The sequence below is a fragment of the Natrix helvetica genome, assembly GCF_964273705.1.
Source record: "Natrix helvetica genome assembly, chromosome: 2".
NCBI classification, from domain to species: domain Eukaryota; kingdom Metazoa; phylum Chordata; class Lepidosauria; order Squamata; family Natricidae; genus Natrix; species Natrix helvetica.
In genome coordinates, this window is record NC_138552.1 from 107,929,786 (window position 1) to 107,953,982 (window position 24,197).

A 24,197-nucleotide genomic window follows, 5' to 3' on the forward strand; every position below is an offset into this window, starting at 1 on the left:
TCAGAAGGATGGAAGGCTGAGTCAACCTTGAGCCTGGTGAGATTCAATCTGCCAAACTGCTGGCAGACGGTGATCTGCAGAAGTAGACTGCAGCACTGCACTCTAGCAACTGCGCCACTTTAAAATTGAAATTTAAAATTTCAGAAGCAATTTGCACTTCTGAATGAAATATGATACTCTGGCACACAGCAGAGCCCCTTATTTATTGAAACAAGGAAAATAAGTATATAAAAATAGTAAAATTAAAATTACCAGGGTAGTTGCATGTTGGCTTTTTCTTCCCTCCTTTTGTATCTGCTTTAAGAAATATTCTTGCCAAAAGAAGTAGTGGATCATGGTTCAGATAAGAGATAAAGTTGTATTTCATTCCTTTCCCTCCCCTACCTCAGGTATAAATGGCTCATTACAGCATTTTTTTGTTTATTAATTTAAAACATTTGTATATCAGTTCCCACCTAAAACATCAGTGTATTCTCTCTTTGTTTTTTTTTTAAATTTAAATTTAAAAGAAATGCTAATGATCTTTACAAATCCTATTTCAAATCTGACTAATTACCCACAATTAGCAGAATTTGAATTATTGGATGTAGCATTATATTTACCTGTACATGGAATAAAATGCATAGAATATGTCAAAAGCCACATATATGACCAATAGTTATCTTAAATAACTTCCTTTCTGCTAAAGAATGAAACAGTTTTTCTTATAAAAAAACTTATTGCTAAGGGATGCTCATTAAAAATCCAAAACCATCTGATATTTAAATCGTTTATTGTTTTTTCATCAAAATTTCTGCCGGTAGGATGGCAATGCTTCTCAGTGCATATTACATGGGAAAAGATATATGTCTCAAATATCTTAACACCTGATAATTGGAGGCAGCAGTATGTCTAATGGGGTCTGTAGCCACAATGCTACCCAAAAGTATTAAGACGACAAACATTACTATAAAATATAATAGAGTAAGCACTCTCTAAGAGTAGCCTGTCATCATAAAGCAAGAGTATTACAGGAAAAATGAGAACCCATCTTGATACAATACAGGATTGCAGGGGGAATCACAAAATGAGTTCACATCTGTCTATATGATGGCTAAGACTAGTCCACCATCAGTGCAGTGCAGGGAGTTTCAGGGACGTGATTGCATCAATCTTAGTATCATGCAGCAGAAGTTGCACATGGTTTCTAAGACTGCTATGGTTTAGAGATTTAAAAGTTGGACTGGGATGTAAATAACTGCAGGTTTTGCAAAGTACACTTGTAGTTGCCCATTTTCTGTTTTTAACTCTTAGGAAAAAAATATTTTGGAAGATTCAATGCAGTGCAGATAAAACTAATAATTATCGGGCTTTAGAGTTCATTCTCTATCTGAAATCTATATCATACACTTTTAAAAGAGGGGCATAGGAATCCTTGTGTTTTTATATAATGCCGCACTGATAACTACTACAGCCTGTGTAACATTCACTTTATCTTATGAAGTCTGCAAACGTAGACCATGAGTCAACTCTACTTCTCCAGTCGGAGTTCTGTCAGTGGAAAGAGATCAGTAAATTGTCTTCTTCCCTCCTTTCTCTTCAAGCCAAATATTGCTGTGCCCCAAGCACTATTTGTAATCGGACACCTCTGCACAGTACCTTTATATGCACTCACCTGTCTCTTATACCATAGATCTGACACACTGTGAAACACGTACATCTACTGAGCAGCCAAGGAGAGAGGAGACAAGGCACTCTAGACTTGGCTGATAGTGGAGAGGACTATGTCAGTAGCATTGTTTTTAAAAAAGGGACTATGTTTAAGTGACTATATCAAATCTTGCCTAGTTTGCATAAAATAACATGCAAGCATAGACAGAGACACTTGGGTATCATATTAAGGAGTTACCAGGAAAGCATGACTACAAAAGAATTATATCTACAAAACATGGTAATTTATGGTTAATAGAAACAAAAAAACTCAAGTGGCATGGAACAGTTATTCAATATTGCAAATTACATGTGTTATATTTAACAGAACTACACTTTTGATCTAACATTTAATACATTAGTGCATAAACTAAAACATTAACAGAATTACTATAAAATGTCCATAGTCAAAGATTTGCAATGCAACCAAGCTCTGACTGTATATGTATGCAGTAATTAGTCTTCCAGGTAAATGTTTTATCTACAGTGGGAATGTTTATCTACATCTGAAAAACCTTTTTATACCATGTACAAAGTAAAAAATGGGGGAGCAGAAATTATCTTTTTATACTTTGTGGTAATAAGTACAAGTGAATAGTAAAGGAGCAGGACCACTTATTTCCACATGCCTGGTGCAGGGTTTCCTCCTCCTGGTTATAACTATACTCAGTAGTTTCATTACACTTTCCTTTGGTAAAACATAAAAAAAAATGGATACAGAATGTTGAATCACACAATACATAAACACAGAGTTTTCAGAAAAGGCTTTAAAAATTAACATTAAATGTCCTGTCTTCTACTCCTCAAGAAAAATTAAAATTCCATCTCCCCCCCCCCCCTTCAGATAATCAAAAATAAAAACTGTCAAAGTATTTGTACATTGGACAAACTTTTAAAGTAATGGACACTTAGATACTCCATTATCATCAAAAGTTCGCTCATTCTCATTTAAATGGAATTAATGGAAATGTAACATTTTCAGACGCATACATAATAAAAAAACCTACCAGCCAGCTACTATGAATGCTTTTCTTTTCAGTTCTTTTCCAAAATCCCACAACAAAATCCATAACTGCTCTTGAAGGGCACACTTCAGCATTCCAGAATCATACTTATTTTCAGAAAAGAATTAAGAGTACTGAACACATGCTTAATTCTCTAATTAAAATCAACAAGCCATATGCACAATTCTCTGCATAACCATAATCTTTGCTGAATTTGGCAAATACTTCCAAACCTGTGCTTACGACCCAGTCAAAAATTTCACACTTTTGACTGTATTGGGCCATTCTTGTTTTTTTCTTTCTTACTTGGTTTCATAACCTGACATTAGTTTTAAAATAATCAATGGTGAAAAGTTTGACTTTATATTTAAGCACCACTCTCATGTTCTTTTAAAAAGATACATTTTAAACATCACATTTAAGCATTCTGTTCTCACATCAAAATAAAGTACTAAAATAAAAGAGCATCAGCCTGTTAAAAAATTTAAATCAAGCAAAATGTTAATGTTCTTTGTGAAAAGAGAAGAAAAGTGGCTACCGAGCGTCCTACCCCAGGTCCCCTCTGTGAAAACAGTACATTCACTTTATTGCCCATTCTTTCTTGAGTATGGATGGCCACTGAATGACATGACATGTTGATAGTTCTCACTCCAACTCTTTTCACCACTGTTGCCAGCTGAAATCATCATTGCTGCCAAAAACCAAGAAAAATCCTAGGATGGTAGCAAATATGACTGTGTTTCCTGTGAGGACAAGTGCGCAGGCACCCCACTTAATCTATGGAAAAAGGAAAGACAAGTTTTACGTACACAAAAAACCCAACATACATTAATTATTCTGTGAATGGGGAAAACATCCTTTCACAAAGTAATTCTATTTAATGCAATTTTTAAATTACAGTATTTGTTAACACTTAGACTTAGTTGCCTAGTGGGAAGGCAAACAACTTGGTATCCTCTGAATTTCAATACCCTCAAACTATTTTTACCAGGTGGTGCCCAACATCCACTGACTGAATGTTATGTATCAAAGGATCTATAAAATGGGGAACTTTCAAGGTTTGTTTTTTTTTTCATCACAACGCTTAATGACAGTTTGCATATGTTAACAAAATCTTGCTAACTTGTGCTTTGTAGGCTTCTGCATCTTGTCTCAAAGGTGTTTTTTTTCAAAAGGCAGCTGGACTGTTTTGTCCTTGAGAAAGATGTTTCGTTTCTCATCCAAGACGCTTCATCAGTTCTGGATCAATGAAGCACCTTGAATGAGAAGCAAAACATCTCCCTCAAGGAAAAAACAGTCCAGTTGCCTTTTTTTGGGGGGGGGGGACGACGACACCTTTGAGACAACTGTGACCTGGATGACTGAGAATCACTACAGACCTGTGTCCTATTCTGAAAGCAGGTATCAAACATTAAAGAAAAGCTGCTAAAAAGAAGGAATTACTAACCAGTTCTGCTCTGGCAAATACAATTGGAAGTCCAAATGCTGAAACAACAATGCCGGTTGTAAGAAATATGGCAAGTTCCTTGCAAGCATTACTTGTAGCATCTGTATCTTCAACAACTCTTCTTGCTATGCAATATGGAATTGGAGATAGGGTATAGAAGAACAAAACAAACAGCGGCCAATATTTGCTGAAAGTAAATAAAAAGATGTGTGTTTATTTTATAGATATTCTTTCACTTATATTTGCTTCAAAAATCACACTACTGTTATGTAAATATTTTATCTATTTTCCCATTGGGTGTGCATGTGTATGTGTGGAGAGACTTAACATTTATCTTGTTTTGTCTAGTTTTAAAAATACTTTTTCTTATGACAGTCGAAAATACCACACAAAGACAATGCAGAGCATGACGTATGTAACAGATGGCTAGTGACAGGACTCTCCACCTATATTGCTAATCAAGTTATAGTAGCTTTTTGGAATAGTTTCTCCATAGGTGAAGAATCCCCAGGTAATAATGTGCAGAGAGCACAAACAAGAAATTGAACAGACAGATTTTGGCAGGCAAGTGTAATACATTGTGTTAGCCTGAAATCTAATCAGAACATGGTCCTTTAAGTGTCCCTCAGAACAGGATAAAGTGATTAATTAAAGGTAGTAGGAATAAAAGATTGCACTTCCAAATACTTCCATTTGCATATCATTATAAATCAGGCTGAAAATTATAAAACAGACTGAAATTCGGTTGTCACTTTTACTATAAGTCTTGAAACTATGTGTTTGTTACATGCCAACCTGGAAGATACAGTGGTACCTTGATACTCAACTGCTTTGAAACTTACTGATTTTGGTATACAATGCATTTTGATGTGAACATTTTGTCCTGGTATTCATCATTTGTTTGGTACTCAGTGCACAAGCTAGAAGTTTTGGTGTCAGCTGCCTTTGATTCACTACTTTATTCCTTATGGGAAAAAATTGTTTGGTACTCATGTTGCCTCCCAGAGTCAATTAACAATGAGTACCAAGGTACTACTTTAGTTTAGGCTGAAAAGCAGTCAACACAAACAAAACATAACTATAATTTCATAGAATGTTTGAAATGGCTATTCTTAGCTTGGAAGAATTGCCTTCTTTTACTCTCTCCCAGCATCAGAGGGCTGCTGGACCTTTATTGAAATCAGCACAGGTGTTCTCTGTTTATTTAATTTTATAAACTGCAAGAAAAAACAAGGAAATATTGTACAATACCTGTAATCTGGAAGGGCACAACCAAGCATCAGGAACATTAGTCCAACAGCTCCCCCAAAAGACAAGCTGATTAAAGCTGTAAAGGCAGATGTAAACCCTTGTCAGTTACAAAACTGTATGGTTTTGCATCAATAAACACTAAATATAAGAAAACGAAAAATCAATATTTTGTTTGTTTTTTGAATGCATTACTTCTTGTTCAACTATTGTGCATAATTAAAATACAGAACACTTATATTTTTACCATAAAAACTCCAATAAACGTGATGGAAAAGTGAAACTTCAATGTTAAATACCCTTATCTTAATTTAGAAATATATATGTATGTATGTATGTATGTATGTATGTATGTATGTATGTATGTATGTATGTATTTATGTTACAACCCCTGGTATGACTAAATATGGGAGGAAGGTCACTACTCCCTCTTTCTGTCCTTCGGCTTATCACAGTATTTATATTTGTATAATTATTTGTATAATTGTATTTATCAGTACAATTACAACACAAATATAAAAAGGCAACAGTAAAAATAAAAATATGGTTTTCTGCCTGCATGGTCTTTGTGATAAGCCGAAGGACAGAAAGAGGGAGTAGTGACCTTCCTCCCATATTTAGTCATACCAGGGGTTGTAACATAAATACATACCTATTTCCCTGGCTCAACTGATAAGGAAGAGAACCCGTGGCTTAGTGCTTAAGACTCCTGCCTAAGATATATACTGCCCGGGTTCTAATCCCAGTAAGGGTATGGCTAGCTGATGAGAGCTAATTAGCTCGAAATAGATCTATCCTAGTCTCCCTTTATTTATTTATCAGTACAATTACAACACACACACACACACACACACATATTTATATTTATATTTATATTACTTTTCGTAGATTTTCACGGTGTAGGTATGCTGGTCTTGTTGTATTCGGGTCTTTTCCCATTAATTTATACATTTAGATATTTTTATAAATTATTATTATAAATTTTCTATATTGCATTTATATTCATATATGTAATGATTCCATAAAATGAAAAAGAGCTTATACATGCGTGTTTATGCTTTGTAACAATATGGCACTGCTATTAATAACTGATTTTTCTGACTATTACTTTTTTTTTATTTGTCTCTTTCTGCCAAGTTGCCACAGGTTTTACTGTTATTTATATTATTGCTGCAGATTTTCAAGAGAACAGTCAGGACATTAATAGTGTATTAATTGATACTGCATTAAGTATCGTGAACACAGGAAAATTCAAAAAACTTTTCACTGATGTTAAATATACTTTATAGAAAATACCTGAATCATCTTTGTATTGCTGTTATAAAGATAGGAGGTCAAGGTATATTCAGAAAAACTGAATTGCCTTTGTGAATTTATAGAGGAAGCAAGATCCTGGAGCCACTAACATTTACATGACTAATCTCTGAGATAAGGATTGTATTATGTTTTAGTCACATTAACTGCAACCTTACTGATCAATAATCAAATATTTATGATCAGTTTTACTTTAATGTTTCTCCTTCCTCTTCCTATTTTTCCTGTAACAACCCATAAATTGGGTTGGGCTGAGAGAGTCATTGGCTCAGTCACACAACCAGCTTTCCTGTGTAAGGCAAGACACATGGTTTCCTGATTTCTAGCCTTGTGCCTTAATCACTAGACCAAACTGGCTCTCATATTTTTTGTCAAAGTATGCTCATTCAAATGTCTGATGTGTTTCCACCCACGTTGCAGCATCCAATCCCCACCAGCTTTGCAACTAGTCTCTAGCAAGTTTTGCCTGGTACTATTACGTCACTCCTGACTAAGGTTCTTTTGCCAAAACAGCCTTTTCCTATTTGAACAATAAACACCTAACATTGCGTGGTAAAATGATTTTACATCAATAATCTTTATAATTGAGTGAAGCAGCTTATTAGTATTTAAATAATAATAAACAATATATGCTTATATAAGTCATTGGGAAGGACTTAATAGATGAATAAAAATGCCAAATCCAGTCTAAATATCTGGGTGACTGGGTGACAAACCATAATTACAATACCTTTAATGGCATCAGACAGGCAGATTTGCCTCTCCCAAATTCTTGAATAGGATTTAAGAAAATGGATAAAAATGCCAAATCCAGCCTCAACATCTGGCTGACTGTGCAACCAATCATAATAATGATTATATGAAAGCCCAGCTAAAAAATTGGCAGCTGTGATCCAGCCTCAACATCTGGCTGACTGTGCAGCCAACCATAATAATGATTATATGAAAGCCCAGCTAAAAAAATGGCAGCTGTGATTTCATGTTGTTGTGTATATAATAATAGGCTCGTGATACACCAAATATAACTGTTGATGAAAAGAGGAACATGTGGATAATTGATGGGACAATACCAGGGGATAGCAGAAAGAACTGATCACAAAGTATCAAGATGTGAAAATTGAAATACTATGACATAACCTGGCCCTTGTGGTCCCAGTAGTGATAGACTGGATGCCATATCAAAAACTCTTTGGCAGCACTTGGTAAATTTGTGCACTAACAAAATTTCCATCTGTCAATTACAATAAGCCATGCTACTTGGAACTATACATATAGAATGCCAATACATTACAACATCCTAGGTTCTTGGGAAGAACTCAATGCATATGAAGATCAAAACCAGTGGAAGAACTGGCAGCTTCCAGTGGATATTTTATTATGGTTGGTTGCACAGTCAGCCAGGTATTTAGACTGTATTTGGCACTTTTAGCCACCTATCAAGTACTTCACAAGGGCCTGGGATATGCAAATGTTGATGTCTGATGATAAAGTTATGATAAGAGGATTCAAGATGTTCCAAGTAAAGCTGCCCTTTCAAATTGACCAATGGTTATTTTGTCAATGCTGAACGTGTTTAAGTAGTGGTCTGGTTGTTTTGGGATTTCATTACTATTACTATTGGCATTTCACTTTCTTTTGTCACAGTAATTTTATTTTGATTTGCAGGTTTCAGTATTTTGCGATTTTCTCCAATTCTTTCTGTTCTATTCTGCTATCTTCAAGTTCTGCCATGTACACTAACCAAACTTTATTATTATTATGATAAACAGCATCTCAACTTGTCACATTGTTATTTTTATGATCCTCCTTGTAATATTCCCCTAAATTGCTATGTAGCACACATAAAAATATAAAATACCCACAAATACTGCTATGGGTCTTCATAGATATGGTTAATGATTGAAACACATCAAACAAAGCTAAAAGTTCAAAATACTCTCTCTTTCATTAAATGTACAGTAGTGCTATCTTTTTACTCTTGTGTTTAATACAAAATATATGTTTCTATCAAACCGATCTATAAAAGATATGCAGTCCCAACATATACATACAGAACTTATTTAGAATTATTAGAGATTTCTGAATAGTGAAAAACTCCACAAGAGCACTGGTATTAAGTCTATTTCACAAATAGTAATATGCATTGCATTGATCTGTGTCAAGACTATATCAGACTATATTCTCTTCCTGCCGATCTTATCCCACTAAAAATCAATTTCATCTTAAGAATGCTGCAAGAATGAGCACACCAGGATCTCTAGATGCAGACAGATGAAATACGGGGACCGCAGTCGAATATTGTTGGAGAGCATGAATTTAGTGAAGTCTGGTGGAGCCTTAAGATTTCATTCCTGTCCTGATTTCCGCCCATCAGCTAAGACACCCTGCCTGTATGCCGCTGCAGCCGGAAGTTTTATGCAAACCGCCAAGGACTAATAATCACGTATATTTATCTGCAACACAGCCACCTAGAGCTCCCATTCTAGACCTAACAGCCTGAAAGTTGAGTCCACTGAAAAGCACAGGCCTCTCTCTCACTGTGCTTTTCAAGGCTGCCCTGCGGCGGTTGCCTAGTCAAGCCCTGTGTCTGATCGGGCAGAGTTAGGGAAAAGGAGACAATAGGGGCTCTCCACAGGCCCTCTTTCAAACCTCAGCGGCGCAGCCACTGCACCGGGGCAGGCTGCGTTGTCATGGAAACGCAGCGAGGTTTCCACCCCCCCCAACATTGCCGGCGTGCGTCATCGTCAGGGTGGGGGCGACGTCCCTCCCCTCCACCAACGACCTGATCTGGATGGGGGGATCCGGTCCCCAAGTAGCTCCCCTCCTCCCCGTGCCCTCCCCCGAAATCAACCCCCAACAAGGCTACCTTTGATGCCGGCCATGGTGCTGCTACAGTATTACTTCGCCCAGGCCGCTCCCAACCAACACCAAGGGGAAGGAACGCGGCTAGACAAGCCCCGGAAGTGCGCGCTCGAGACCCGGGCAATACTTCCGACGAATCGCGACCTCCGAAACGGCGGACGTAACTTCGGAACATAAGGCAAAGCTTCGTGTTTGTATTCTGTTTTCCTTCCCCAGGGAAGACCTATTTTCCGAAACAGAAGAAAATCCTGAGACAGTAATGGACGGGTCTAGTTGCTGCTGCCTCCACTCGGCTACAAAAGTCGCGAGTGATAATACAACAAGAACCTATTTATCTATGGAGATTCTCAGCCATCTAGGTCATGGTTGCCCCAAAGATGCTTTTTCCACAAGGCAACTGGGCTTTCTGGTTTTTTCTTTGAAGACGTTTCGTTTCTCATCCAAAAAGGTTCTTCAGCTCAAAGCAGGATGCAAATTGCCAACTGTTTGTAAGGAATATAAATCAGTCCATTCTCCACTATCCTGTCAAAGCTGAAGAAGCTTCTTGCATGAGAAGTGAAACGCCTTCAAAGAAAAAACTAGAAAGTCCAGTTGTCTCTTGAAAAAGCACCTTTGGAACAAGAATCTATTTACCATGATTAAAACAAAATGTGGGGAGAAAAAAAAAACTAAAAAAGACCCATTTATGTGCCATCAAGTCGTTTTGAACTCATGAATTTATCTATTTATCACATAAATTTGGTTCACAACATCTGTCTCTTAACTTGTTCTTTCAAGGCTTCCAATGGATCACTCATCAACACTGTAGAGTCAGTCCATCCACTGCTGGTTGTCTTCTCTTTCTTTCCATTTTTGTTAACATTAAAGACTTTTGATTTCAATTATAAGTTAATTAGGTCTTTAAATTTTTACTGAATCTTGACTCTGTAGAGACATATTGTTCCATTTTCGTCTGGCTTTTTTCAACTCTTTGTCTTTTTAAAATCTTTTAGGACCTGAGGTTGTTGGACAAAATATCCCAAAATAGTTGTGGAAAGTTTATTTACTTATTGACTGTAAGAGTGATTTCATCAGTGATTTGCTATATGTTTATGCACTTGTAAAGTTGCAGCCATTTTATAAATGGCTTGAATGGTTAAAGGTTTTTTTCTGCTTTTTTACTGCAAAACAATGAATTAGCACAATTAAGATAACAGCCAGATATTGTTAAATAGAAGTTATGGTAGATCCACCAGCTTACCTTGTTTGCAGAAACAAGATGACACCAGAATTACTTTTATAATTACTTCTGTTAATCTTCCAAACCTAATATTTTTTTTGTCTGTTCTGAAAGCTTGATTAATTGTACAAGCACCCATATCTATTTTATCTAGAAACTTCCAGATTCAGCAATTATTTAGAATACTGCTTATACTTCTTTACTGATTCTAATTGGTCTACAAAGCATAAAATTTGGGGAGTTATCTCTACAGATTCAGTATATATAAATAATTTTCATATTTTAATAAATTAAGTGTTGTATGTTCAGAAATAACTGCTAAGAAAATATTAAGATTTGTTTTGGGAAATGGTTATCAATGTTATGTAAATATACTATTCGAAATAGTAAAATATTGAAAATCATTGTGACTAAAGGAGAGCAACTTTGAAAAAAAGTAATATAAGAACTGTATAGTCCATCTACTCTACTATTCTGTGTCACACAAAACATGGTCCAATGCATTCAGGAAGCTCACAAGTAATTGTCTTACATGGATACCCCAAACTGAACATTTTGGTAACCAATTGTCATGGGTATGTAGTGTATTTGGAGCAGTCCCTATGTCTCTGCCCACCTCACAGGTGGCTATTTTGCAAAACATAAAAGGCAGGAACATTAGGTATGTATGCTACACCTTAAGTTGATTAAACTAAAGGTAGGGCAAAGATTAAATATTGCTGTCTTTCATTAGTATGTTTGGTCCCCTTTGAAAATCATCCAAATTGGTGATGTTCACCACAATGGCAACAAATCCCATCATTTAATTCTATTATATAAAGATCATTTGTCAACCTAAATTTCTCTTCATTTAGTTTCTAAGGATAATCCCAAATTCTTACTTTGTAATAGAGATCAGGATATAAATGGTAGAACTCATAATTTAGACTAAAATAAACAGTAAAGATATAGTTATTTATTTTAACAGTTTCAAACCCATCTTTGTAACATCTACTGCGAAGCCTTAAAACTATGCATGTATTGAAAACCGTTAAGCAAAGCAAAAATGCATACCATGGGACTAAATTGGAAGGCTATATATATCATATCTATTTTTAAAAGAAACAGTTCCCTCTTATGTGAACTGAATTTTCTGCTTGCAATAACTATTACATTTCAAGTCATATTGGCACAGTTTGCATGACACACAAATTAAAAAGCTTGGATAATTTTATTCCAAATAGTTTCCATTTCAGCTTCAGAGGACACATCAAGCAGCAAACCTGATTAAAATGCTATTTGTAAACTTATCCACCTTTTTTTAGGCAAGCAGAGTTCTTACGATTGAAAGTTTCAAAAATTTTACTAGGGCTATGAGGTCTGAGATAGAAACATTCAGATAACTAGTTGTCAGCAAACAAATTCAGAAAATCCTAACTTGTTGCTTTCATCTAATGATTATCCCAGTTTTCAGTCAGTCTGCCCTAGTGGTTAAGGCACTAGGCTAAAAATCAGGTGATTGAGTTCTAGTCCACATTGTTACTCATGAAATCTGCCTTTGGACTAGTCAAGTCTTTCAACTCATGACATCAGGCCTGGGTGATAAGTGGACCTGCATTTGTGAGAAAAAGCTAGGAAGATCTTTATTTTTTCAGAAGTCCAAAAAGTTCAATTATGCTTACACTAGTTGCAAGTTAATACCATGTTTCTTTTGACCCCAAAATAAGTGCTTGGCTTTATTTTCAGGGCAGTCTTATTAAAAGGTCTTATAAAAAAGGGTGCAGGAGGCGGCGAGTGTGGTCACCTCATGGCTGCTGCTCTGTTGCCATATTTTGTGGGGAGGGCTTATTTTAGCACATGCACTCAAAAGCCGGATTGGGCTTATTATCCAGGGAGGTCTTATATTCAGGGAAACAGGATATGCATACCTCAGATTAAAAACAGCAATAATCTGATCCTACTTAGTCCTAGATTTAATTTTAAGAGCAACAATAAGGTTCACTAATGGCTTTTAATTATAATTAGCTGTTAACACTGTACTTTGGTTTTGTCTTTTGCACATTTGTGTATCCTGATCAGACGTTGTTGGAATTGGAGTGGGTTATAAAGATTGCAATATAAATAGGAAATATGATTTAAAATGCAATGTTCTTTATTCAGAAGTAATCTATTACTCGATAGGGAGCATTTCAAAGTATATAGCTTTTGTTCATTCAACAAACTAATGGAGCAACTGTTAAAAATGTACAAGACCCATTTTTCCTAGGTATTTAGCAATCTTAACATCGCAACCTTTCTAGAAATCTTACTCTTGACTCTGGTTGTGGCTAATTTTTCTGCCACGAAGCATTTGGTAATTTAAGAAGTTGCAAGTTTTTCTTGTTTTGTGTTCAGAGAACAACCTAGATACTCTTATGAGAAAAAACGAATTTGTTTTCAGAAGCGCAACACAGATTTATTTGTTTATTTATACAAACGCCCATCGCACCAGAAGTGACTCTGAGCGGCGTACAATACTCTTTTGAAGTCAAAGTCATTCTTTGCGGCCGACGACTCACTGGAAGAAGAAAAACCGACGCTAAACGTCCATTAAGAACTCCATTGGTTGTTCTGAGCGTAAATAGATTTTGTTGTTATGCTGACTTTCCTGGGCGGCGCCCGTGAGCCAATAGGATGGCTGGGTGAGATCAAGGCTTTCCTCCCATTCCATTGTCCTGAGAAGATTGCCTTCCGCTCAGTAATAACTACCGCGGACCGAACCCTTCTTCTCTGGAGATGGCGCCGCCGAGCCTCATAGTCAGCTGACGAAACGGATTGTCAGAAAGACAATCGGAAGAGCCAATCACTGTCGGCGAGGGGCGAGGCCTCGAGGCCCGTTGCCATAGGCGGAAAAGGTTGGAGCGCTGCCGCTTCGTTTCTCAATCAAAGGGCTAAAATGGAGCCGTCTCTGGGACGACTGCTTTTGCCGCTGTTGGTGGTGCTGACGGCAAAGACTTTAGCGATGGGCTGGGAGCAGCCGGGTAAGGCGAGGAACGGGCTCACCGGGCGATCCTCTTTAGGAAGCCAGCCTCTCGTTTAACGACTGTCGGGGAGGAATCGTGGCTCTCCGCGTCTGTGACTTAACGCTGCTGTCCCTGGTTTAGAGGGTTTTCGCCCCGGAAACAGGATCTTTTCTGGGGGAGCGAGGGCCATTTCCTGCACAGGTTTTTATAGTGAAAGTGCGATGTAATGACGGGCGTCGGCCTTATTAGGGAGACATTTTAGAAGCCATTTGTAACAATTGTGAGTCGAAACGCTGCAGGCTTCCTCGACGACACCGGTTGGGTTCAGATGTCCCGTTCATCCGTAAATACCCACACACACCCACACACTGCAACATGTTTTAACAGAATTAAATGTTTCACATTGCAGGGGATGTTGATTCACTGATGCCTGCCTTTTTGTTTTTACTTGTACTCTGTTGTGCGCTCCCCAGAATCAATGGGTTTATCACAGGTTATAACTGGTGTGAATGGTGTGAGCTTGGCCCAGTGCAATGTGTAAATATGGTCACTGGGATGTGTAAAAAGAGATTTAAGGTTTCGCCAATATTATTCTTGTGGTTTATTCTGTAAAATAGATTTGAAAGAAACGATGATTTGTGGGAATCCAGTCACTATTGCAGATGTTTTCCTAAGTACGTAATTGCATAGGACATTGGAGAGCAAATTGGAGGTCTTTGTTCACAAATTCTTGAATATTATATAGAAAAGAAACAGGGGGAAGTACCTATGTATTGCTTGTGAAATTCTGAAAACTTGACTACTTGATAAAATGAGATAATTGGTGACCAACTAAAGCAAAATTAATTAGAGAGCATGGATGTTAACTTTAATCTTAGATATATTCTTTATTAAAGCACCTTTTGAAATTACTAATTCTATGTATTCAAAATATACAACCTAACAGGAATTATTCTGAGAATTTCTTTATTGGCATTAATAAAGTCACGAAATCCTAAAATATGTATTTATTATCTTGCATAGTGTTTCTAAATCTACTACATATTTATATTCTATCAGAGAAAGTCCTATTGCGCGAGGTCCAAGCCCTGACACTCTACCAGGGAAAGTACACAAATTATAGGAGGACATCTCCAGTGCCCCAGTTGCAATGTACCGGAGGCTCAGCTGGATGTACGGCATATACCCCTGAGGTTGTTCAGTGTTACAACAAAGGTTGGGATGGCTATGATGTGCAGGTATGCTTCTTTGTATGAAGGAAAATGTGTTATCTTGTGGTGTATATGTATAAATGTAAAATTAATTAAATGGCTGGCTTTTGAAGACTGAAGAACAATTATACATATCAAGGCAAAACTCTCAAACTCCAGGAGGATGCAATGAGTTGAAAATTAAAAATGGGGCTGCAACATTGCCAACAGGAGAAAAAATTAAAGTAAATGCATATTCCTTTAGCGTTCTTGTCTGGCAGCATTTTCATGTGTATTCTTTCAAGCCCTATTAGAGTTGTAAAACTTATGAGTTTAATTAGAACTTTTTGGGAAAATGTTGTATTTTAATAAAATTGCTAAAACATATCAATTTTAAGTCAATGTTCAATTTTATATATTTTATTGTAGAAAAATAATTCTCTTTTATTTTCAGTGGGAATGTAAAGCACATTTGGATGTTTCATATCGCTTTGGAAAAATTGAAGTAAGCTGTGAAGGCTACGATTACCCAAATGACCCTTTCATTTTAAAAGGATCATGTGGCTTGGAATACACGTTAGAGTTAACTAAGAAAGGACAGCAAAAATCTAACACTTTTTCTGGGACCTATTATTCTGCACCTTCTCATGAGTCATTTGGTTCCGGATTTGGAGTGATCCTGGTAATATTATTCGCTGTTTTTGTTTTTGGCATCTACAAGCTATTCCTCTGTGATAACCGACAACATAATTTCTCTAATGATGATGTACATTCAGGATCCTATGGGCAAAGTTATCAAAGCCCACCTCAACCAGGATTTAAATCAAATTACACAGGTAAATATCTTATGTCACAACAAAAACATTTATTAGTAACATTGATAGGTAATCTACTTTTCAAATTCTAGGAAGTTCTTTCATTAATAATTATCATTGTTAATTGGGTCACTGAATTTTCTACAGAATTTTGTGTCATGTCTAGCCTACGCTCTTGTTTATATAGTTGGCAGAAATTTCAGGCACAATTAAAATGAGAACTCCTTGTGTTTCTGAGTTGGTTCTTTAGTCTAAAGTCTAGGAAATATAACTTTTAGAAAATAAGGGGATAAAAAGTGATAGCCCATAGTCTGTTTCTCCAGTAAAATCAATAGTTCTATAGCATTACACAGCAATGTTTGATTTAAAACTTTGGAGAGCTTGTAAGACTCTTCAATTATCTGCTGAGGTAGCCTATTTATAAATATATATATTTAATTATAAAAGCTTTGATCCCAAATATTATTTGATCTAAATCGATATAATTTTATTTAAATTAAGGAGCTGCTAGTGGGTCCAGCTCTGATTCCAGTACAGGTCCAGGTTTCTGGACTGGATTAGGTGCCGGAGGACTTCTTGGATACTTGCTTGGCAACCGAAGGTAATCTTGTCTTCTCTTGCAACAATCCTAAATGACAGAAAGGGAATTGCTTCTCCTAAAGAAAAATATTTTTTCTTTCATACTAGTAATAAAATCAGTTGTAAACATGGAATGTCTTGTTTACATGTTGATTTTAAAGTAACAATAGATTATGAATGTTTTGAGAAATAGTTATCCAACTCATCACTACTGCAGTCAGCATTAATGAATAATACCATATAAAAAGATGAATTGGTGACGTAGCTGTCTACAGCATCCTTATTTTAGGATAAGATTTTTTTTTCCTATTAAAACATTTTAATAGTTGTCCAATTGGTAGGTATGTCTAGGAATTTTTTTTAGAATAACTGAGAAATACTGAAGAAGCAGGTTGTTTGTCAGAATACATGGAATTCAGAACCTAGTAGTAAATGGTGATAAATGGATTGATTTGTAAAATAAAGAAAACAGCTGTCATTGACTCATGCAATACACTTTCAATTATGCCCTGTGGTTGCTTAATATTGCATCAGTAGGGAAGAAACTCCTGCAATGCTGTTAAAAATAGAAGCTGCATTTTCCAGAGAACAAAGATAGAAACTGCTGTCAATTTTAAGATCACTACTTCAGTATTATCTGTTTTTCAAATCACAGGTTTTTCTAAATCCTTGTTTGTTTGTTTGTCTTTCTTTTAATAATAATGGTTATATTTTGATAAATATAAGAATTAAAGGCTTGATTTGGTTGTTTTTATGTTATTAAATAGATTCTCACTTCTCTGTTTTACTTTTGTTTTCTCCAAAATTTCTGTGTACGAATATGATCATGTCTTTCCTATTAACTATTTCTTTTCCACATTGAATTTTGCTTTTATAACTTTCAAAGTTGTCTGTCTCTAATCCAGCGGTTCTCAAATAGTGGGGCGCGCCCCCCTGGGGGGGCGCGAGGCTCCGTAAAGGGGGGCGCGAAGGCTCCCTTTCCATCTGGGTGCAACGGCGGCGGCGTGGGCGAGGCATAATATATCCCGCCTGGAAGTGGCAGCACTTCGGACTGTGGATTTTCATTGGAGCCGCAGGCTGGAGCTGTGCAAGAAGCCTGCTCGGGCGGGTGTGGGAGGGAGGGAAGCATGGCTGTCCCTGGCTTCCCTCCCTTCCCCCCCCCCAGCCCAAGCAGACTTTTTGCACAGCTCCAGCCCGCGGCTCTGATGAGTCTCTGAGCAGTCCCCAGCGCTGCCACTTCAAGCCGGGATATATTCTGCCATGCCCTCGGCGGCGTCTTTATGCAGGTAGCTCGCCTCCCCGCCAGCAGCTCCACCGCCAGGATTCCGTCTGGAAGCGGAAGCGCAACAGCCGCTGTTGGGGAAGGGACAAAGGGGCGGCGGTCGCCCGAACTTGCCACCGCCACCCCTTCGCCCCTGGGATGCTGGAGGAGCTGCTGGCAGGGAGGGAGGGAAGAAAGGGAGGAGGGAGTAAGGATAGACAAGCAAGAGGGAAAGAGGAAAGAAGGCAAGCAGGCAGGAAGGAGGCAGAAGGAAGGAGGGAAGAATGGAACTGGAAGGGAGGCAGGGAAGGAGGGAGGGAGAAAGGAAGGATAGGAGGATAGGGAAAGAGGAAAGAAGGCAGGCAGGCAGGGGGAAAGAGGAAGGAGGGAACTGGAAGGGAGGCAGGAAGGAAGGGAAGGAGGAAGGGAGGGTGGAAGGAAGGATAGACAAGCAAGAGGGAAAGAGGAAAGAAGGCAAGCAGGCAGGAAGGAGGCAGAAGGAAGGAGGGAAGAATGGAACTGGAAGGGAGGCAGGGAAGGAGGGAGGGAGAAAGGAAGGATAGGAGGATAGGGAAAGAGGAAAGAAGGCAGGCAGGCAGGGGGAAAGAGGAAGGAGGGAACTGGAAGGGAGGCAGGAAGGAAGGGAAGGAGGAAGGGAGGGTGGAAGGAAGGAAGGATAGACAAGCAAGAGGGAAAGAGGAAAGAAGGCAAGCAGGCAGGAAGGAGGCAGAAGGAAGGAGGGAAGAATGGAACTGGAAGGGAGGCAGGGAAGGAGGGAGGGAGAAAGGAAGGATAGGAGGATAGGGAAAGAGGAAAGAAGGCAGGCAGGCAGGGGGAAAGAGGAAGGAGGGAACTGGAAGGGAGGCAGGAAGGAAGGGAAGGAGGAAGGGAGGGTGGAAGGAAGGATAGACAAGTAAGAGGGAAAGAGGAAAGAAAGCATGTGACTACGGTGGGAGACGAGGAAAGACCGGTGTGCTATGTTATGCAGAGGTGTACTTATAACAATTTTATAGACAAATTATACTATTTACAGTCGCGCGGGGGGGGGGGGCGAAATGTTTTCTTCTTCCTAGGGGGGGCATGACAGAAAATAATTGAGAAGCACTGCTCTAATCCCACTCCCAGTTTTTCACTGATAATTCTCCTGTATTTTCTTCCAAAACCACTGGATTCTGACTGTTTTATTTTTATTGGACTTTTTAAAGGTTTTTTTTTTAGCTTTTTGCATATATTATACAGCTTGTATGACTTTTGTACCAAATTTGTATGACGTTCCAACCACACTTTTTAAAATTTGAAATCTTGTTAAGTTTTTCCTAATAGCAATACATTCCTTAATGGTAAATCAATGTGTTTCTTGCAAATATTCCTTTTTAAATAGAAATAGAACTAAAAAATTACTGAACAGATATCCTCAGTTTGTTGGAATAATTGAATATATTCCAATTATTTACATATTTTTTCTATGGTTACTTGCTGATTGCTAAAGAGCATCTTTGCCTTAAATGGCTTTCTACTTCTTTTCTAGATTATTCATCTATTAAAAATTTAATTTTGTACACATGCAAAAACTCTAAATAATTAACAGAATCATTTTCTTCTAGGTCACCTTCAGATCACAGGTATTCTCCTTATTATAGCACGTGGGCTGGTCCATCTGTTCAACCTCCATTTTCTGGTTCATTTGGCAATTCAAATAGCTGTTCAACATCTTACAGTTCAGAAACAAAACCCTCCTCTGGTAAGTTATAAGCCGTGTTATCCTTAATTTTTGGGTTAACTGTGCCCGATATCAGTAACTTTCCAATTTAAAAAATCCTATTGAAAAGAGTTGGATTTGACTTAATGATAGCAAATTTTGGTTTTTAATCTTTTATTTAATTGTTTTTAATGCTTTTATATTTATACTTTTATGCCATTGTAAGCTGCCCAGAGTCACTCTGGATAATTAGATAGGTGGCATATAAATGTAATAAATAAATAAACTTTCCCCACTCCTTTTAATCAGACTTATATCTAGTTCTCATTGCGGTAGGGAATCTACATCTGGTCTGTAAATCTTTCTTTGTTTTGAAATGGAAACTGGTTTTAGTACTTTGTTATATGAAGACATAATTCATTCCCATATATAGATGTTTGGAGTATAGCTGGAATACAATATCAGTTTCAAAAAGTATCTATATTTGGTTAATTGTTAAGAAAATCAGTTAACAATGACTCTTCAGATGAAACTCTGCCATTACTATGATCTGTTTTGGGGTTGTTGGAGTTTTTTTTGGTTTTTTGTTGCTAATTTTTTTTAGGCTGTGTTGATTTGTAACAGATGTTTCAAAAATGATGAGTAAAAGGGAGATCAGGATCTACTAATAGATCTTTGAGTGATTTTAAGTACATAATTGAATAATAATTAAATAGTCTAACAGCAGAAAGATTTCTGAATTAAATTGTACTGCTTCTTTAATGTCTCAGAAGTAGATTTGCACAGATACACAAATCATCCTGTAGACCAGGATTTTCCAAACTGAAGTAGATCTCTCTTGTGGATGTGCAGAGTCCAAGGGAAGTGCGAGTAACCTTTCAATTGTATATTGTTCAATAAATTCCCTTTTCCCAAAGTTTCATAGTATTCTTTTCATTGTTCATTTGTGTTCATTGTAATGTTTGGAGTTTTAGGGGAGGTGTGTACATTAAGAATACACAAAGTAGATGTGATGGCAAAAAGTTTAGGAACTCCTAAGTAGAGAATGGAACTTGGTTCATGAAGTACTCATCTCCAACAAGCAGAGATTGGTTAGAAGTTGATTTTTGCGATTGGATCTTTGACAGAGGATCTAATATAGTACCCGAAATTTCCCAATGCAAAATTTTAGACAGCTTGGGATGCATTAGTAGGACTTAATAATTTTGAGTGGCTGGTAAACAATTCATAATTGGAGGCTCTTACATTTACTGCCAGCTAGGTGGGAGATCTTTTAAGTATTCTCTATCACTGTCTCTTCCAATAAGAATGAAGAGGATGAGATTCAAGGCAGAGAAACTAAGGAATTTATTTTGTTCTCAGAGGAGCAAGTATCTGAAGAAAATGGATTTTATGCAACTAGTTTCAGGATTCAAATATAAACTTAAAAAATTCTGGTAATATAAAAGTTGCCAGGCAAGATTTAATCGGAGGTTGGTTTTTATTTCTGTTTAATGCAGTTTGCTCAATTTCTCCAGTTTTGTATTTGCTTTAATCCACTATTTTTCTTGTTTGGTTACACTATTTACAGATTATTGAATGCTAATTTTGGAATGCAGATTGCTATCCGCTATATTTTTTGCTTTTATTGAAATAAGAATATTTTCTTTTATTACTCTTATGTTGCTGGTTTTTCATAGCCCGCACTCTGGCAGTGTTTTAATGATTCCTAAAATTCTGGTTCTGTCTCCAGGTCCTAGGTTAGAATATTTGTTAGAGCCCTTGTGGAATCTTTTAGCTGTTAATTAATTATTTTCTCAGGACCTTTTTTTTTAATGTATTATATATTCTACATTTGTATAGTTCCTACTGTTGTATCTTTTAAACCACTCAGAATCATGCAGATTGGGTCAGCTTACAAATTTGGTAAATAATAAACAAATGCTTAGGTCTGCATTTGTTTATTCTGCAACCATTCATGTAAGACTTACTGGAGGAGAGGGATTTCATATTCTGCCTCATCCAGATTTCAGATTTGAGCACATCTCCCCATTCAAGAAAGTCCTCAGTTACAATCACAGTTAAGCTTAACATTCCCATTGCTCAGCAAGAGAGTTGTTAAATGAGTTGTGCCATATTTTACAATCTTTTTGCCATAGTTGTTAAGCAAATAACTGCAACTGCTAAATGGATCATGAGAATCTGGCCTCCCCCATTGACTTTGCTTATCAGAAGCCACCTGGGAAGGTTGCAGATCACATGAGCCTGGGACAGTGCAACTATCATAAATACATGGCAGCTACCAAGCACCCAAATTTTGATCACATGGCCATGGGAATGTTTCAATCATCCTAAGTGTGAAAAACAGTCATAAATAGTTTTTTTCAGTGTCGTCATTACTTCATACAGTCACTAAATGAATGGTTGAGGACCAGCTCTAGTAGCAGATAACTGGTTTCCTAATGGAATTCTACTACCTGGAATTATAGTCAAACCCAAGAATTCAGCTAGTAGGAAAATGGGGGGGGGGGGGGGTTATTACCTGACAAACTAGTGCAAGTGTTGATTATATTTTTGGCAGGACTGATATATTTCTGTCCCTGAGGCTGCAGTCATATTCTCCTCCACCTACAAATAGATGGACTCTTAAGTTTTGAGTAGACATATGTAGGATTACAGTGCAAGACATGTTATTTTAATCATTGAGCCATTTCCTAGATAATATTTAAACAACATGTATTTCCAATAATGCTAAATAGGATTAGGGTCTGGGTGATCTTAAGCAGTAGAATCTTCTGGTCACATAGTGTAAGGGAGAAATTAGCAATGCATCCACATCTTAAATGCTTTAAGCAAGAATAAGTTCCTTCCCCCAGATTTGGGGGCTAAAGTGCTGAAATCTTGCAAGATTTAGCAATCTCATATTTCAGTCATTTTTAATCAAAGGATTGAGCACTTGTGCCATCTTGCAAAGTTATATTACAACCCTTAATAAATACACAAGCTATCAGACCTTACCATACAGAAAATGAAGGCCCTGTCTGATTTGCTCTACCCCTTCCTTGGTTAAATATTTTTGTAAACTAGATCACAGAGATGAATATATTTATCTCCTTTATTATTTCATTATTCAGATTATTTTAGAATTTGCTATTGATTAATAATAGCTTTTTTCTCTTTCTCCATCTCTTTTTCTTAGGTTTTGGAGGTACCAAAAGAAGATGAAGTTTGACTTCCACTCTACCTAAGCGAGTGAATAAAGCAACATTTTGGCAATTCTGAAATGTGTCCTAAGTCTGCTTGCTAGAATTATAAAATTCTAACTGTATATATTTGTATCTGTGCATCTCTTAAAAATTGGCTAAATTTATTTTGGAATAGTAGCTTTTAACGAAATGGGGAAGCTTCTCAAGTAATTTCTAACATGGAACTGTGTTCTATAGAAAAGGGAAGATCATAGGGTAGCCTTCTGCAATCTAGTGCCTTTCAATGAATTGGAATATCTCTTCTAGAAATAATAGCTTGACATCATGTTGGAGACTAAAGATTGGAATATCAGTAATAATTGTATTGTGCCGGTCCATGTACCAGGGATTGGCCCTATTCTAAGGCCTCTCTGATGATGGCTATTATACATTATAAAAACAAAGAATGAAACATTATTTGGAACATTATTTGGAATAGTGTACTCTTTGGTCTGAACAGACTGATCTAACCAACAGAAGAGATATCTAGGTCTTTTATTTTCTTTACAATAGTTATTTAGAAAGAACTGAGATAGAGAGAAAAAAGTTAACTAGATAGTAATTCCACGAGATTCAGTGGAATTGTCCTTTACTAGATCAAGCATTACTTTCTTGGCATGGGACATAAATGATACAAGGCATTGGGGACTTATCTTTACTGGGCATCTTGTTTATTTCCAATTAAATGTATTTTCCCCTCTTTCTTTTGTATGTGCCCTTTCTCACCTTTCTTCCTAGCATTTTGTGAATATTTTCTTAGTAGTTCCTACATTTCTGTAGGAAATTAAATTGGTGAGGAAATTAACAGCAGTCCCAAAAGTTTGTATTTAAATTTCAAAATAAAGTAATAATGTCTGAAAGTATGTCATAGCTGAATTTTAATGTTAATTCTTCGTGAACCCTTTTTAAAATATTTAAACAATGAGTGAATGAAACAGGCATGTAAAGAAACTCATAATTGTTCAACAAGGAAATTCATGAAATTCAAATGCATAAAATCGCAGTAAAGAATCAACACAGTGACAGAATTATAAGCATAACAATACTTAATAAATATTAAGTATTTATTAATATCTAATAATAAAAGGCAGGGACACTTTGAAAAACAGAAAAATTCCCCAAACAATGAAGCTCTCTCATAACAGTTGAATTAATTTAATCTAAACCTCTGGTATCTGTTATATTACACTGACAATATTACTATAGCTGCAGAAACCTTTTTTTTAATAGAAGTAGGTCTTGCTCTATAGTTGTTGAATGCTGAAAACTAATCTACTTAAGGAAGGCAATGGAAACCTCTGGAATCTTCCTGCTGACATAGCTTTTGCTCTAGCAGACATAATATTAACATGAAAGCTGCTCTTGAATGCTTTTTGATTGAAGAGCAGAGGAGAGAGGAAGAGAAAAATGCACGCATATGACCACTCATACACACTTATTTCAAGGTGATGCTCCCTTGGGACCTGAATCTTATTAATTGTTTTTAGTGGTGGAGGTAATTGAGTCAATGATTGAAATAATCATAATGGCATTGTCCTGGAAGCAGGCTATAACAGAGCATTGAATTATTTCAGACCAGTCCAGAGGTTGGATCAGAAAGTCTTATCAGATCAATATTCTGCTTAAGTACTAGGAGTTACATGTCAGCCTGCTGGTTGCACTGAG

At 36.9% G+C, this 24,197-nt stretch overlaps 2 protein-coding genes across 2 annotated transcripts; one reads left to right on the forward strand and one right to left on the reverse strand.

The window, feature by feature from the left end:
• Positions 1–709: 709 nt before the first annotated feature.
• On the reverse strand, positions 710–11,002 carry LEPROTL1 (leptin receptor overlapping transcript like 1). Its single transcript, XM_081940511.1, has 4 exons — positions 9,569–11,002; positions 5,392–5,467; positions 4,141–4,327; positions 710–3,470 (listed from the first exon to the last, which is right to left on the reverse strand). Exons 1-4 carry the CDS (start codon positions 9,582–9,584, stop codon positions 3,354–3,356), a joined length of 396 nt encoding a protein of 131 aa, XP_081796637.1. The 5' UTR covers positions 9,585–11,002; the 3' UTR covers positions 710–3,353.
• A 2,197-nt stretch (positions 11,003–13,199) lies between these two features.
• On the forward strand, positions 13,200–23,392 carry SARAF (store-operated calcium entry associated regulatory factor). Its single transcript, XM_081940493.1, has 6 exons — positions 13,200–13,782; positions 14,824–15,002; positions 15,409–15,790; positions 16,271–16,370; positions 19,214–19,350; positions 22,487–23,392. Exons 1-6 carry the CDS (start codon positions 13,698–13,700, stop codon positions 22,510–22,512), a joined length of 909 nt encoding a protein of 302 aa, XP_081796619.1. The 5' UTR covers positions 13,200–13,697; the 3' UTR covers positions 22,513–23,392.
• Positions 23,393–24,197: the final 805 nt, after the last annotated feature.